This window comes from Podarcis bocagei (genome assembly GCF_964188305.1).
Source record: "Podarcis bocagei genome assembly, chromosome: 17".
In the NCBI taxonomy this organism is placed as follows: Eukaryota; Metazoa; Chordata; class Lepidosauria; order Squamata; family Lacertidae; genus Podarcis; species Podarcis bocagei.
The window spans coordinates 34,217,599-34,234,987 of record NC_138143.1 but is presented as its reverse complement, the minus strand read 5'-3'; the positions used below and the strand labels follow the sequence as shown (position 1 = coordinate 34,234,987).

Here is a 17,389-nt window from a genome sequence, read left to right as displayed (position 1 = left end):
AACAGATTCAGAATTCCTCCATGTTCCACCATAATTAAGGACACCACTGATGTCTCAGATCACATTCATAAAAGTTGCATTCTCTGTGGCTGCTCCTCACTCCTCAGTTTGGGAGTCTCTTCTCTTCTAGCAAAGCCAGAGCCCATGCATTTTCCAGAAGCAGTAGGGTATGTTTTTATTTGAACTTGTTTTTGTAGAAATGCACATGGTGGAATAATCAGCATACTAGTATCCACCCCAAGACTTTCAGCCCAATTAAACAAGGAATTAAATCATCACACTCTCAAATGGATTTTCCACATCTGATTGCTCATATCCTGTTCAGTAAAATCTAGAACAGGCAAAAAAGGAGGTGGGAACATTTAGGAACCTGGACTCAATAGCCAGCCTTGCCTCTGTATTACCGTACAATTCCCTGGACTAATACTAAAATGACTTCCAGTTGTGTCTGAAAATGGCATCTAATTGCCAGGCATCTTTCATACATATTCGAGTTCCAAACTAAGTGAGCCACTTAACAACCATTTGAAGCAATTTAGGGGGGAAATTAATTGGGGCAACTCAGTCTGCCTGTCTTTAAGAAGAGAACAGGCTTCAGCCCCCTCATATCCTGCACATTAAGTGCTGATACCTGCACTTAGGAGATTGAAAATAAATATTTCAAGGTTGCTTGGAAGCAAAATTATAACAGAGAACATCATAAGCATGGTGCTTTTGTAGAAGTTACTGGGCTTCTCAGATCCCAAAAGACAGGGGCTGGGGAAACAGAGGTGCTGAAACAACCTAAAGGGAGAAAAAACTCAGTACTAGAGCAATGGAACAAGCTCAAGAATCACTAGCGCACTTGTGTAAACAGGATTGGGGGCAAGTGCTGAGTTCGGCGTTAGCAGCCTCTGTACCAACACTTGATAGTTCCAGCCATCACTAGACTCCCCAAGTGTCCCATTTACCAGGGACAGTCCAGGATTTACAGAAGCTATCCTGGTTTCTGATTTGATCCTGGAATGTCCCTCTTTTCCTTAGGATGTCCCTTAGGATGTTGCAGGGCATGAGATACACATAGTAAAGCAACGACCAGTGATTTAATGAGGTAGCGTGTGCAACAAGGAAGCTCGCAGCCACAAAAAAACTGGGTGCAAAGTGCTGAACCTCAAGCTTCTGCAACTCAGTCCAATTGTAGGCCTACATAGCTCCAGTAACGTGTACGTCTTCATATTCCAGGACTTCCCCCAGAGTCAGGTGGCCACATTAGTTTCCAAACTGTTAGCAAGAATCATCTATCCCTCTTCTGCGTTCTACCACTGAGCTACAGTCCTCCCACAAACAGTGTCTCCAGTTAAGGTGGAGAGAACTGAGTGTACTTTATTCTAACTGGGGCTCATCATGTTCCCAATTCAAACAACAGACCAGCTCACTGTTGGGCATCTTTCAAAACATACTTTCCCGCATTTTAGGGCGTTGGACTAGATCACCCTCAGGATCCCTTCCAACTCTACAGTTCTATGATTCCCACTAAACTATTGAATAGCTTGCTGCTGTGCATTGTGCCAGGCTTTTGGTCACCATTGTTCCTCATGTTGCAAACCTACGCACATGTATGGGAGCAAATCCCACCGAATGCAGAGGAACTTACATATAATTGCTGGGTAAATAAACAACTAATTAGTGTTCTTTCTAACTGTGCAATAATTCACCATTTCCCCTCTAATTTCGCCTGCTAACTGTTCAGGAAACCTGCTATATCTGGGATACCTATCTGCGGCAATCAATGCGTCTTTTTTAATTTCCTCCTGGCGGTGGAAATTGCAGATGACTTCTGCATCCTTAATAAACTCAAGTTGCGTGAGGATTTACCTGCAAAAGTTTCTGAACGTAGATTGTGTTATCCCTTTCATTTGTTTTGTTAAAGCGCCGTTCTTTCAGAGGCCGGTAGACGCAACACATTGTGAAGCAAATCATGTACAAGACGTAGAATAAGGCCAAGATGCAAAAATACGGCCTTCCATATTTATTCCACTTCAGGCTTACCAGCTCATTCACAGGGGTAAGGTCTAGGATCCGCCGAGCCTGGAGAGTATAAAGCAGGCTTTTGTCATTCTCTTCCCTAAGGAGAAGACACACCCAGAAGTAAACAATCCTCAAGGACAGAAAATACATTACACCCCCCCCCCCGTGGCTACTCATAGGAAGCTCAGTGCTGGAGGAAAATCTTCCCAATCTTAGAAAAGTTAGTCTGCCATTACTGATCCTTCCTCACTGAGGAGCCTGTATAAGCTGCCAAGAAAACAACGAACAAACAGGGCTTTCTAGAAGGTCATTTAAAAGCTACTTGTTCTAGATAAATTTAGCGCAGACCCTCCAAGTGTCCCTATTTTCCAGGGGCAGTCCTGGATTCACAGAAGCCACCCCAGTTTCTGCTCTAATGCAGGAATGTTCAGCTTTTCCTTAGGATTTCCGTAGTCTCATCAGAGAAATGTTAGGATAGGAGGTCCCCAGAGCTTTTTTTCAGCCAGACCTCACCGTAACTCAGTTCCGGCACCTCTCAGGTGGGCACCATTGCCATTATAAGGGAACAAGGGGGGCATTCATGGTAAGTTCCAGCACCTGTTTTTCTACAAAAATAGTGTTGGACATCCCTATTTTCATCAGAGAAATGTTGGAGGGTAGGTTAGTGTAACAAATACCTCTCTCTTTTTGGTGGTGACAATGAGCTCCAGAAGTGAGTGATCATCACCCCAGGAGTCAATTTCCGTGAGGTCATACAAGGTGGATGTCAAAGGCCCAAACATCCACTGGATGTGCTTTCTTCTTTGCATTAAATGCTGGAACATCTGGTTATTGGGAAGAAAAAAATCTCAGTTAGACTACACCCATGTCAAGGTGGTTGCTACAGATTGTGCAGTAACCCCATGACCCCCTGCAGCACAATTTCTCTCCCTCTTTTTCTATGAAAGAAAAATTCAATACCATGGGGAAAGAGTGTACACAATCATAGAATAAACCTCAGTGCAGTTATATTGGCAGAAATCTCATTGTATCTAAATCATTTTTCCAACCGTAGCTCAGGGGTAGCTGACATGGTGCTTTCTAGATATCAGACTACAACTCCCATCAGCCCCAGCCAGCACAGCCAATGGTCAGGGATGAGAGGAGTTGTAGTCCTACTGCCAGAGCCCATGCCCCCAACTGTATATTTTCTTGGGGCTTAGTTCCATTCTCATATAAAACTAATCCAACTCATTTATTTTGCTTTGTCATACCCACAAATGCTCCTCCTGCTGCAATTTCATTGGCCCAGTTAATATGTTGTCCAATATGGTGGTTGCTGCTAGGAACCCAAACCATATGAGTGCCACCACACAGACAGCTGCCCATATCAAGAGCAGCTCACAGGGGTTGAATCAACCCACCCACACCAGAATGTGTGGTTTGTTCATTGTGCAGTCCTTTGCCCTTTTACAGCACTTCCTCCAGCAGTTTCACCAGAGATGCACTATGGTCTTCTCTACAAACTTTAATGACTATTCATCCCAGGAAAAAGAGGGTCATGGGAGATGAGGCTTAGAAGTTCAGTTGGGTTTAGGGGTCACAGCACAGCACTCACGGATGGTCCTACTGTCTCACCAGTGTTCAAGTATTCAAATGTGTGGCTAAGGTAAAGGTAAAGGGACCCCTGACCATTAGGTCCAGTCGTGGCCGACTCTGGGGTTGCGGCGCTCATCTCGCTTTATTGGCCAAGGGAGCTGGCGTACAGCTTCCGGGTCATGTGGCCAGCATGACTAAGCCGCTTCTGGTGAAACTGGAGCAGCGCACGGAAATGCCGTTTACCTTCCCGCCGGAGTGGTACCTATTTATCTACTTGCACTTTGACGTGCTTTTGAACTGCTAGGTTGGCAGGAGCAGGGACTGAGCAACGGGAGCTCACCCCGTCGTGGGAATTTGAACTGCCAACCTTCTGATCGGCAAGTCCTAGGCTCTGTGGGTTAACCCACAGCGCCACCCGCGTCCCATGGTGTCTGTAAACTGTAGCATATGAATCATGAGGTGGTGCATTCTGTTTTAATATATTAATGATCGCTGCATTTTTAGTTTTGTTATGTGACTTGTCAGCTTTAAAGCCTTAAGTGACTTTGACAAAGGAGGCTGTAAATACATTAAAATGAAAACACAACATAGCAACAACCAACAGCTACGACTGCAGCAGAATACAGCTGCGTACTCGTTTACTCACCACTGTGTTGCCCTCCACACCAGCCAGCTTAAAGGGAGTGAGCCCCTGGTTGTTGGGGACCGAGTCCAGGCCCACCAGCTCCTTCTCTTCCTTGTTGTAGCGAAGAAACAGATTGTACATTTGACAGGCAGATGCTTTGTTTGGTTGGAGAACCAAGATGTGGAGGACAGAGTTACCTGCAACAGTACAAAGTGGAAAAACAAGAATCATTCTGATATCCTGAGGAGACTTTTATATGCAACCTATGGCCCCTGTTCTGTCTCATTAGCAATCTTGGAGGCTTTGCTGAAAGAAGAGGCCAGCATCAAAAAATGAGGCACGGATTTCTTATGCTATGGACAGATTCATCAATAAAGTTTGTTGCCAGGCTGTGGGTCTGGGTTTTTCCTTTTCCTATAAAGAGCCTTATAGAAAAGAAGATCCATGAACAGCAGAATCAAGCAGAGTAACGCTCGCTGTTGAACTGTAGAATTTCTGACAGGAAACACTGAAATATGTAATCACCAATGTGGCGAGTCCAGCTACAACTAGTCTATGATTTTTCTAATCATATAACTTGGTTATTAAAACTAGTTTACATAATTATGGGAATCAAGTGCAAAGCTGTTCCTGGACTATAGACCTCCCATAAGCCTTTGGGTTCCTTTGGAAGGAAGGGCGGGATAGAAATTTGAATGAATGAATGAATGAATAACAATAGATAATAAGCCCTCCCTGCACATAGAAAAACAGCATGTCAGGGAGAAAGCTAGGCTCAATCTTCCCTAACACACTGATTCTCCATTGGAAGGGTGTTTGTTTTGGTGTGTGTGAGGAATTCACCACAGTGGCAGAGGGCCCCACTATGTGTGTGACATCACATGCGTGTTGAACGTGTGACATCATGTGCATGTGACAAGCCCCGCCCCCCTCATGTCCAGCAGAACTTGGTGTCTCTGGTATGAGGTGACGGGCTTGGGTTCTGCTTGAGAATTTCCCTCAGGCTGGCCACTGTGAGACTAGATGGGCCGCTAGCCTGACCCAGAAGTCTCTTCTTATGGTCTTAGCCGCACACCTGCTGCCCAGTCACCCCAAAGCTTTATCATTAGATTCTACCAATTATATAATGAACTGGGCTTCCTCTACAAGAAACTACCAAAGAACACTGGCCTACAATGCTCAGGATCCCATCATTTGGGATCTGGCTTCTTGCTGTCTCAGGAATGGCCATTTACTTCTGTACCCCGACATGGACGGCAGAGAATAGGCACTGGACTATGAGGGAGGAGGACTACGGGGCCACACTCTTCTCCAGCATGAATCCCCCCAAGGTTCGTCGCAGATTCCCTTCGAAGATGCCATACCCAAAGAGTCTTGCACTCTGATGTTGGCGCCATTTTCAATGAGCAGCTGCACAATTGCTTCGCTCCCAGCACAGGCCGCAAAGGTTAGAATGTGTTCGCCTGAGGAAAGAAACAACCAGGGGGTTTAAAAGGGGGAGTAGTAGCAGGGGCACCATGTCAGATTTCCAACAGTTCATTTTTTTAAGGGAAAGAATGGGTGCCATAGCTAACACACATTACAGAACAACAAACCCCTGGGTTGCAAACTTAACACAACAAACAATACGAGCAACACGCAGACCAGTATACTAGATAGCACTGTAATTCTTATTGCATAATATACATGATTTAGTAACAAAACAAAATGTGTGCACTTGTAAATTCTCTGATATATTTGAAATCAATTGAACACACGTCTGTAATAGATGCTATCCCATGAGCTAAGCGGTAAAACATTTTAGGCGTCCATGGTGCTGAAGTAGTAGGTGAATAACAACGGACAGTGATCCCAGATAATCTGACTATTTCGCTGGAATCTTCTTCAGCACAAAAAAATTTACCGCTTAGCCCACAGGATAGCATCTATTACTTTGTTCCAACCATAGACTTATTATACTTCTACGGACTTTCGAAGACTGACAGACGTGTGTTCAGTTGATTTCAAATATATCAGAGAATTTACAAGTGCACACATTTTTTTTTGGTTACTAAATCATGTATATTATGCAATAAGTATTACAGTGCTATCTAGTATACTGGTCTGTGCGTTGCTCGTATTGTTTGTTGTTGTTATAGCTAACACACAGGCATAGTTACTTGGGTTGTAACACCAGCACATGGTGAATTTCCCAGTTTACCGAGAATGGTTAGCTTCACGAGAGTGATGAAAATTTTGTTAGAGATTCCGACCCCGTCCCTCCTACAGAACTATATTTCACAGGGTTCCTTAAGTCGAAGGAATTGCTGCTACAGTAGCCTGCTGCCCCAATGGGCTGTGATATCACAATACAGACAAGTGCGCCTAAAAGCGCCAATTAATTTTGGTTGGCAAGTCCCTTGCTGAATACAACATAAGAGTTACAACAACTTCAACAAACATGATATGCCAACCATCCTAGACCATTTTATCTCATTTCAAGAAGTCAACACTTCTGTGGGGTTTCAAGAAATTACAAAATCAATTTCACAGGAAGGTAAATGCCCTTCACTCCTCCCTCTAATTAAACTGTGACCTATGCGGTTTAAAAGAAAGACCAAATATCCTTTGAGACTGCAAGCTGAGGGCTGAAACTCTGTTTGAGTGAGAGCGGCTAGATAAGGGAGGCAGAATTAAGAGACGCCCGTCCTTTTTCATGTACTGTCTCTGGAGTGTTACAATTTATTCCGAGTGAAAATTAATGAAGGCTCATTACCAAAATGCTTGAAAGTTGATCTACTAAGCATGGTTTAATTACTGCCTGAAACAGGTAGCTGGGGATCCATCTAAGCATCGCACGGCAAATCCTCAGCTCTAGTGAAGTCAGCTGGGAAATTCTGATTTACATTGGCTGGAGATTCAGTTCGTGAAGGAAAAGAAAGCTTCTGAATAAAAATACACTACCATGGACAAGGGAATTGGGAGATGAAACAGCTTGTTAAAGGGCTAGAGCAACATTTTATCAGAACTGCAAGGGAATTTTGAAGAACATCGCAACGGCTAAGGGCATATTTACACTGCAAAGCTGTATCTAGAGATAAGCCTCTTTCTGGTCTGTATCAATTTCATATGCATCCATAAGTCTGCTCCATCCTCCCCACCCCCTTTTTTAAAAAATAACCTGCATGAAATCCCACATTTCTTTATGTATTTTAACCTTATTTTCTTTTTTAAAATTGTAAATAAATGCATTTTAAAACACATTCTGACACTTCTTTTGAGCAACAAACTGCACCCAAACATTCAGGAAGTGCAAGAGATGCTGGTTAGCAAAGTCCTGATCCACATTTTGACCCAGGAACTGAGGTTCTGGTCAACTCGTACCGGAATTTTCAAAGACCAAATTTCTCTATGCACACTGGTTTTAGACAAATTTACGTGGTTTCGGTGTTTCATTGCACCAGAAATGACTTAGTCATGCTGGATACATGACCCAGAAAAACTGTCTGCGGACAAACGCTGGCTCCCTCAGCCTGTAAAGTAAGACGGGCGCCGCAACCCCAGAGTCGTCTGCGACTTGACTTAACTGTCAGGAGTCCTTTACTTCTTTATTTTTCAGTGCCAAAGAATCCTAGGAGTTTAGTGAGCGTGTTCAAAGGCCCTGCTAAAGACAAGCTAGCTCACCCCTCTCCTTAAAATGACAGCTTCTTGGGGCAACGGAACGGCCAATAACACCAGTCAAGTTTGTAGGCAGATATGTCCCATTTATCTGAGAACCAGGAAGCTCCAATCTCATATGTCACCTTTCTAAGTGGCCTCTTAGTCTCTGGCACCTTTCTGCCTCCTGCGGCCGTATGAGCATAACACCAGTTTAGGTAAAGGTAAAGGGACCCCTGACCATTAGGTCCAGTCGTGACTGACTCTGGGATTGCAGCGCTCATCTCGCTTTATTGGTCGAGGGAGCCGGCATACAGCTTCTGGGTCATGTGGCCAGCATGACTAAGCCGCTTCTGGCGAACCAGAGCAGCGCACGGAAACACCATTTATCTTCCCGCCGGAGTGGTACCTATTTATCTACTTGCACTTTGACGTGCTTTTGAACTGCTAGGTTGGCAGGAGCAGGGACCAAGCAAGGGGAGCTCAGCCCGTCGCGAGGATTCGAACCGCCGACCTTCTGATCGGCAAGCCCTAGGCTCTGCGGTTTAATCCAAAAACAGAGATAATGCAGGTGGGTGTTTGGAGTACAATTTACACCATATAAATGTGCACTGCCCTCATCCGGCTTGGGCTGTGTTATATTCATGACCAGCTGTGCCCAATTCTTGACATTAATTCCAATGCACGCTTGATTGTACCATATTACTCTTTGTTTACCTTGGGTCGGCCCTGAGGAAGAACCAGCAACCACAGCATCTCCTGAAGTCTCCCCAGCCTGGATCTCCAAATGGATTCCAAGTCCACACAACCAAGGTTCCCCAACAGGAACCCAACTACCGATCTGATTTACTAGACAGTTTCAATTAATCTCTCTCTTTTGGTCTCCTTTTTTCTCTATTATTGAAGAAGAACAGGATATTTTAATGCCACCATCATTGCGGAGGTGTTTATGGGGAGGACAACCAAGGTTCCCCAGTGGATTCCCCCCATAGCAACAGTGCTCAGTACCAGTGGAGCGGTGGGTAGCAGCAGCAGCAGCACCATCTGACCAGTCCATTGTGAACCACTCCTGTCTTCTATAATAAGAAGTCTAGCCACTTTATCTTGTGAGCTTGTTAAGCAAGGGTGAGCAGAACTGTACCTGATGGAATTCCCTCTTCTACGCAACTTTTTAAAAAATATACGCCAAGAGTTCTCACCTCCTTTGCTTCTGGTCACCCTGGGGCCAGTTTACACTTTCATGCTTGCAAGATCTGGCAGGTCCGGACTCTCCAATTCCAGGGAGAGTCCTGGATTCACAGAAGCCATCCCGGTTTCTGATTTGATCACAGAATGCCCTGCATTTCCTTCATAAGAGAAATGTTGGATGGTATGGTAGGACGTCCCTATTTTCATGAAACATTAGGGGATATGGAGTTATGCAACCCACGAGCCAAGGAGATAAGTAACTACAGTGGTACCTCGGGTTAAGTACTTAATTCGTTCCGGAGGTCCGTTCTTAACCTGAAACTGTTCTTAACCTGAAGCACTATTTCTGGGTTAGCGGAGTCTGTAACCTGAAGCGAATGTAACCTGAAGCGTATGTAACCTGAGGTACCACTGTATACGATCTTCAGAAGACATCTGAAGACAGCCTTGTATAGGGAAGTCTTTTTTAATGTTTAATGTTTTATTATGTTTTTATATATGTTGGAAGCTGCCCTGAATGGCTGGGGCAACCCAGTCAGATGGGCAGGGAATAAATAATAAATGATGATGATTAGGATGATGGAATAGGACGTCCCTATTTTCATCAGTGAAAAGTTGCGGAGGGTATGCAGGTGTGAGTTGCTCCTTCACAGATCAAACACCACAGACAGAATCTCCATCATCATAACACCTCAAACACACTGGTTTCCAAAATAATTGCCAACTCAGAATGTGGGCCGTTGATGGCTGAGACACTAGACTGCAGCTCACTTCTTACTGAGGAGGTCTATTTGCATATCAGCTGTCGGTGAGGACCCGTGTGACAGAATTCTCCATTTAAAAAATCCCTCCAGACAGAAAAGTAGAATGTGAGGGGAAGAGTATCCAGACTCCAAACATACCAAAATAGATAAGGTTGTCACTTCTGCGCCTGAAGACGTATCCAGTGGCTCGCGGGCTATTAATATCTGCCCCCTTCTCAAGCAAAGCTTTCACCAGCTTTAGGTTTTTGTTCACCACAGCTATGTGAAGAGCTGTCTCCCCTGAAATACACAAATGTCTGCTTACATAAGGTTCTCCATTTCCTCCAGTCTAGAAAGGCATCGCTAATGAAAACTGGGACCCACAAATCCAGCTAGTTTGTGGGCAAATAATTGATGAACAACAGCAAGTTATGCTTTACACAAGCCTGACATCAACTAAAAGTGATTACATTCAGAGAAGCTCATCTGAGTTACCTGCAGAAGAAAGGGATATTGAACCCCTGAGGCAATGCTGATGAATGCTGATTTTAATGACCAATGCAATTGCAAAATTAATTACCGATAAATTAAGCAGCTCATATTCTCCCTCTGACCATTTATATTCAAGAGTGCTTTGATGACTCTGTTTCTGCTGCTATTATATTCCATCTGGAATTTATCCAATACCATTTCTTCAAAGAGGAAACAGGTGTAATGTTGTAGCTAAGAGCTTGGCTGGGAAATCCCTGTTTCAAATCCTGCTGTTATACCGACCCACTTTGAGGTTATAGTCTTTAGGCTGCAAACCTTGGAGTAACAGTGCAACTCTCATATTTCTATTCAAGGATTGCATCCCAGGCCTCATTGAACTCAGTGGGACTTACTTCTGAGTAGATATGCATAGGGTTGCATTGTCAAGAGTACCTGAAGTAATCTTTGCAGTAGGGCTTTTGCAAGCATTTTGAGAACACCTTAAAGAACTATATATTTAGATTCTCAAACCTTTATTGACGTAACACTATATATTAAAGGGATGGGAAGATCATTCTGTTTCTGGACCCTACCTCCATTTATAAGTCTGTTCTTGTCCTGTTTCTATATTAATGTTATTTTAAATAAAAACCCACATGAAAACTCTCATTTAAATTTGTATTTTTGAATGGGCTTCCTCACATAGTAAGCATTTTATCTATAAAAAAATAAAATGTATTTGAATTTTTTTTGAGCAGAGAACTCCACCAGAAATTTCAATAGTATGAAATTCTAAAAACAACAACCCTTTGTTCCAATTTACGCATTGATCTGGGAGACATGAATCATGCAATTTGCAAAGCCCAATTAAATTCCTCAAGCATCTATATTATATAAATGCAAAGTATTATTATTATATGCCAGTCAAGTATATTGGACAGCATTAGACTTGGATCATAGAGCTCCAAGCTCAAATCCCATCTCAGTCATGAAGTTCACATGGTAACCTTGGGAGAGTAGCTATCAGTGACCTTAACCAGCTCTGATAGCTCAGTCAGTGGAGCATGAGACTCTTAATCTCAGGATTATGGGTTTGAGCACCACACTGGGCAAAATATTCCTGCACTGCAAGGAGCTGGAATGAACAGTCCCTTTCAACTCTACAGTTCTATGATTCTAACCCCTAACTTCCAGGTCATTCATGAACAAGTTTGAAAGCACCAGTCTTAATACGGGATCCTATTCTAGGATGCACACTCAATTCATACAGAACACTAGCCTGGCCTGCCGGGCTGCAACATGGCCCCACAAAAACCAAATATGCACCCTAGAACATGTATCCAATGAAGGGCAAAGTCATGGAACTGTAGAGTTGGAAGGGACCCCAAGGGTCATCTAGCCCAACCCCCTGCAATGCAGGAATCTCAGCTAAAGCATCCATGACAGATGGCCATTCAACCTCTGCTTAAAAACCTCCAAGGAAGGAGAGGCCACCATCTCCCGATGGTTCCAAGTCAGACGTAACTAAATTATTACACACAGACAATGGTAATGTATTGCTTCATAAATAGTTGCTTATGATCAAATTCCTAAACTTTGCATCCTTGGGATCTGAAGCACTGGCTCCACCTAACATTGGCCTTCACAAGGGCATGAGGACATGAGGACAAGGGCTCAAGACGGACATGAGGGGAAGGTTTTCTGGGCCCAGGTTATGGATCTGGAGACCCCATTCTGGCTTTGGTTTAGACCCATTTTTCTCAGTAAATATCTACTTGTTCCGAGTGCTGTCGTAGTTTTATATTTAATAGATCTCATGACTGTTGATGTTTTATTCACTACTGTTTTATTTATATTGCGAGACACTTTGGGAGCTTATTGCAGAACTGAATTGCAGGATATGGATGTCTTGAATAATAATTACCTGTGTAAAGTTCAGACGTCATAGCCTCGTTCACTAGTTCTGGAGCTGCATCCATCAGGAGTTGGGCTGCTTCCAAGCTATTATACAAGGCAGCTACATGAAGAGCTGTCTCCCCAACAGCACCTAGAGAAACCACCAGATATATGAGGCCACATGTTGTCAATTCTGCCAACCTGCTGAAGGCGCCCACAGAAGTTACGAGAAGTCGGCTCACCCTTGCCAGTAGACACTATTGCAGGCCAGTGCTCCTCCCACCTGCCACGATCTGGTGATGGAGGTCCCACTGGGTCACTTCATGGGTGGCGGGCAAGGCTCCTGAGCCTAGTTTGCTGCCCAGCAGGAGAATTCACAAACTTCGCAAATCGCGAGTAGACATGGGGGCAGGCCACTCCCAGGGGGCGAACCAATGGGGCTTCTCTTGGGTCCATGCTCTGGGAATAAAAGGTGGCCCGTTCCTGTGTCAACTACCATTTCTTTGACGGCTCTCCCACCCTCCCTGCCTTTCTGGTTGGTACACTGTGCTTTCACCAACCTTACTATGGACATTGTTGGTCGCCATGTTCAGGACCAGGTTGACATTTTCCCACTTGGTGAATTGGCTCCAGCCCTGTGGTTATCGCCACCATCACAGCTTGGGCGGTTTAGGCATTGGGTAGGAGTACTCTTGGACAGAGGGGAGGTTGTAGCCTCTGCCTGCCTCTCAAAAAATGGGGTATCCTGTTAAAGGGATCCAGAGGAGCTGCTTCCATCTGGACACCCAGGGGCCACAACACTCCCCAGGTGCAATCCATTGCGGGAGTTAATTTTTAATGTAGGTCAATAACTCCCTCGCTTCCAGTTGACCCCAAAATTAATTCCTCCTGGGAGGCAGGCCAGAAATGGTTGGTTCTACCCAATGCCTATGCCAAATTTCTTACATCTGTAGTCAATAAAGTTGTGGCCTGATCTGACCCAAATATAAGTTGCCATGTCTCATTGTTTCACTGTTTAAGATGGGCAGTCAAGCGATGGGCGCACCTGGGCATGCAGCTACTTCGGATGTGTTTTGGACAGGAGATGTGAAACATTATATTGTGTATTGTAATTACGGGTGTCTGCAGTTTGTGTCATTGGTTTTTATAGCTGAAAACTGCTTCGACGCCTATTCTGGCATTAAGCGGTATATAAGGAAATCAAGTTTGTTTTGTAGTAGGAGGACCAGGAAGCACATGGCATATATACTTCCTGTTCCTTCTGCCACACCTGAAGCCATCCTTGGCCTCCTTCAACCCAAGAACTCATTTTCTACCACTGTCTCCCTTTTACTCCTCCCCTCAAGGTCCTTGTGCTTTATCTTAGCAGGCAATGTGGACACAATGAGCAGCATGGATTCCATACCTCTCTCGTGAATGTCGCAGCTGTGGCTGGCAAGGAGCTTCTGAATGGCAGAGACATCGTTCTCCTTGGCAGCCAGGAGGAGGGGAGATTCCCAGATCCTGAAACAAGCAGAAATAATAATAATAAATTTTATTTATATCCTGCTCTCCCCAGCCGAAGCCAGGCTCAGGGCGGCTAACCACAATAAAACAGTACAAAAGTACAGCACAAACAACACTCTAAAATCATTCATTATAAAATTAATTAATTCAAGCCACTGGCAACCATTGGGCCAGAGCTCCGCGAAGATTGCTGAGGGAGGGAGTCAGGCTGTGCCCTGGCCAAAGGCCTGGTGGAACAGCTCTGTCTTGCAGGCCCTGCGGAAAGATGTCAAGTCCCGCAGGGCCCTGGTCTCTTGTGACAGAGCGTTCCACCAGATCGGAGCCACAGCCGAAAAAGCCCTGGATCTAGTTGAGGCCAGCCTAACTTCTCTGTGGCCTGGGACCTTCAAGATGTTTTTATTTGAAGACCGTAAGTTTCTCTGTGGGGCATACCAGGAGAGGCGGTCCCGTAGGTACGAGGGTCCTAGGCCGTATAGGGCTTTAAAGGTTAAAACCAGCACCTTAAACCTGATCCTGTACTCCACCGGGAGCCAGTGCAGCTGGTATAGCACCGGGTGAATGTGCAAAATAAATTCAGAATAATGTGCATTACAACCCACGTGACCCATGGAGGAGGATTTTTCTCATCACATCAGCAAAGTTGTCTTTCAAAACTAAGACAACTGTCTTTATCAGCAAGACAACAACAACAAAAATGCCCTAGAGATCTCAACGGACACATCCAAGAGGCTCCCACCTTCAATAGTTGATCTTCAACCAAAGACCTGCAGGGTTTTCAGAAAAAGAAAATAATAATTGTTCTTGCGCGGTGGTAAAAGTTACACTGAAGACATGAAATGCTAACTCAGCTAACAACTTGGAAAGTCTTCATTCCTCTATTCCGCAGCATCTGTTGGTAAGACTAATTACCATCAATACAAGGCAAAAAGTGATATTTCAGTAATGTTATTTTTAAAATACTTTTTCTGGTACACTGCCCTCATTTACACATAACTCTAAGCCAAACCATGGTAAATGCGAATGTGCGTGCATGCAGCTACACAGGGAGTAAATCACTGCTGTTTTGCTCCTCTCATGGTCCTCCTGCTGCCACGCTATACCTGGAGCTAAGCCATGGTTTGTCACTTAGGATTATGTGCAAACTTGGGGGCAAGCCAGCTGCTGATACAGGCAGGCAGAGACTATGAAGAGTTAAATTCAGGCAGAAATATCTGTATGTGTCTGTTCTAAGACATGCCAGCAGATCTGCCCATCAGGGCTCAATCGCTGGCTTGGATAGACAACAAAGCCCCTCCCAACATGCCTCCAACCCACAAAGCTGCAAGAAAAGGTGAGCAGCCCTCAATGAAGACACATCTCATTAAACTTATGTAACAATTTGGCTTTGAAAAAGGAGACACACAGAAAGAGAAGCCGCTGGGGGCAAAGAAGGAATTCAGAGTATTATTAATAGGATTCAAATCAACCAGAAAGGTTTCCTGTGCAACCTCTCTTGAAACCAACAGGAGTTCAGAAGGCTCCAGCAGTGTTCTTGCCCAGCCATTCAAGGGGCACAAAGTTCTGCAGGAGAAGTTCATGGTGCCCTGTGTCCTTCTTTAACTGGATGTGAAACATAATAGGAACCAGCTAGAAAACAGAAAATCCTTTCCTTTGAGAGCGAGTTGAGGAATCTTTAGAGGGGAACAAATGGACTCCTAATTTGTGCCTCCAAAGCGTGCTTAGGGAAAGGGATTCAAGACTATTGGAGGCACCATATTGCAGGAGCCCTCCCTCATCATCAGGGTCACAGCTGTCTTTATAATGCCTTTGAAGAATGCAAAACCTTCCAAGTATAAGAGACAGGGGGAGCGGCAACGATCCTCTCTCACAGCTGTAACACACCTGTGCATGGCAGAGGTTTGCCAGTGCGCACAATGATGCTCGATTAGAGGACAGAATAGGGGGTCCCCAATCTGCAAGGATGAGCAGCTGTTTGCCCTGGCCCATTTTGTTATTTGCCCCACAGCTGGCTCTGCCTTATGTCCCAACTTCACTTGCCTTCCAATTTAACTTGGGAGGATTTCTACACCATTTCGGAATTTGCACATGTGTGACTTGCTAGTCTTCCTTTTTGTTTAATTGACAGGGTATCGATGTGCGCAAGTACATCTGCTCTGGTTACAACACCGCGCAATTGTATAATGGCATCACGGGTCCTTTTCGCTTGCTGTTTTAATCACCGCAGACTGCCAAGAATTCCTAGAAGACCTCTTCAAACTTGGCAAATGCCAAATGCCAAAACATTTCGCTTCATCCTTGATTATTTTTCCTATAATAAAATCATTAGTTGTTCTGTGGTACTTTTGCTCATGTTCCCCGTTGTGTTGTGTTGTGTGTGTGTGTGTGTGTGTGTGTGTGTAACATCTGTGTGTACCTACACATATGCACGTTTGTTGGGTTTTTTTATCTGAGGGTTTTATTAATGGGCATTGGGATCAGTTAGTCCCCGATCAGAGTAATTAGGGGGTAATGGGTATTCCCAACTGTGGAGAAAAATCTGATTAAAAAGACACAATGGCTTATTTCTGTTGATGTAGGAGCTAGGCTAGGAATACTCAAGGTTAAGTATGACATTTTTATTCATATCTCAATGAGGTTTTCAGCTGAAGTACATGAATAAGGTATCAAGTGGGAACTAACACTGGAGCTCATTACAGACTCCAAATACCAGCTATCCTTATTATATTTTCACATATAAATGGGGTAATTGTCAAATGCACCTTAAAAAATCCAGCTATTACTTGACCACACTATTACAGTGGTACCCCGCAAGACGAATGCCTCGCAAGACGGAAAACCCGCAAGACGAAAGGGTTTTCTGTTTTGGAGGCGCTTCGCAAGACGAATTTCCCTATGGGCTTGCATCGCAAGACGAAAGCCCATAGGGAAATGCTGGCGGTCGGGAGCAAAGACTTTCGCCCACAGCCGGCCTTCAGAAGAGGACCTCTTCTGAAGGCCGGCGGGGGCAAAAGTCTTTGCTCCCCCCCGCCTGCCTTCCCCCCACCTGCCCCGGGCGATCTTAAAATGCTGGCGGGCGGGAGCGAAGCGTTCGCTGCCGACCCCCAGCATTTTAAAATCTCCAAGGGACAGCAGAGAAGTCTCTGTCCCGGGGAGGTTTTAAAATGCTGGGGGTCGGGAGCGTTCGCTGCCGACCCCCAGCATTTTAAAACGATGTTCCGAAGTGGGAAGGTGGGGCGGGAACATCTGCCCCAGCCGCCCCACTTCGGAACGATGTTCCGAAGGGGGGAGGGGAGGCGGGAACAGCTGCCCCATCCGCCCCACTTTGGAACGATGTTCCAAAGGGGGGAGGGGGCGGGAACAGCTGCCCCAGCCGCCCCACTTTGGAACGCTGTTCCAAAGGGGGGAGGTGGGGCGGGAACAGCTGCCCCATCCGCCCCACTTTGGAACGCTGTTCCGAAGGGGGGAGGTGGGGCGGGAACAGCTGCCCCAGCCGCCCCACTTCGGAACGATGTTCCGAAGGGGGGAGGTGGGGCGGGAACATCTGCCCCATCCGCCCCACTTTGGAACGATGTTCCGAAGGGGGGAGGGGGGGCGGGAACAGCTGCCCCAGCCGCCCCTCTTCGGAACGATGTTCCGAAGGGGGGAGGTGGGGCGGGAACATCTGCCCCAGCTGCCCCACTTCGGAACGATGTTCCGAAGTGGGGGGGTGGGGCGGGAACAGCTGCCCCAGCCGCCCCAC

At 45.4% G+C, this 17,389-nt stretch overlaps 1 protein-coding gene across 2 annotated transcripts in view; it reads right to left on the bottom strand.

The window, feature by feature from the left end:
* The window catches only part of LOC308576670 (transient receptor potential cation channel subfamily V member 6-like), a 103,249-nt gene that overhangs the window by 15,723 nt on the left and 70,137 nt on the right, over window positions 1-17,389 (bottom strand). For both annotated transcript variants that reach the window (XM_081176385.1, XM_081176384.1), the window contains exons 2-8: window positions 13,550-13,647; window positions 12,173-12,295; window positions 9,937-10,077; window positions 5,575-5,673; window positions 4,232-4,407; window positions 2,685-2,831; window positions 1,855-2,067 (exon numbers count right to left, since the gene is read on the bottom strand). In XM_081176385.1, the coding sequence (XP_081032511.1) occupies window positions 1,855-2,067; window positions 2,685-2,831; window positions 4,232-4,407; window positions 5,575-5,673; window positions 9,937-10,077; window positions 12,173-12,227 (831 nt within the window). In that variant the 5' untranslated portion in view covers window positions 12,228-12,295; window positions 13,550-13,647. The remainder of the gene's footprint in view (window positions 1-1,854; window positions 2,068-2,684; window positions 2,832-4,231; window positions 4,408-5,574; window positions 5,674-9,936; window positions 10,078-12,172; window positions 12,296-13,549; window positions 13,648-17,389) is intronic.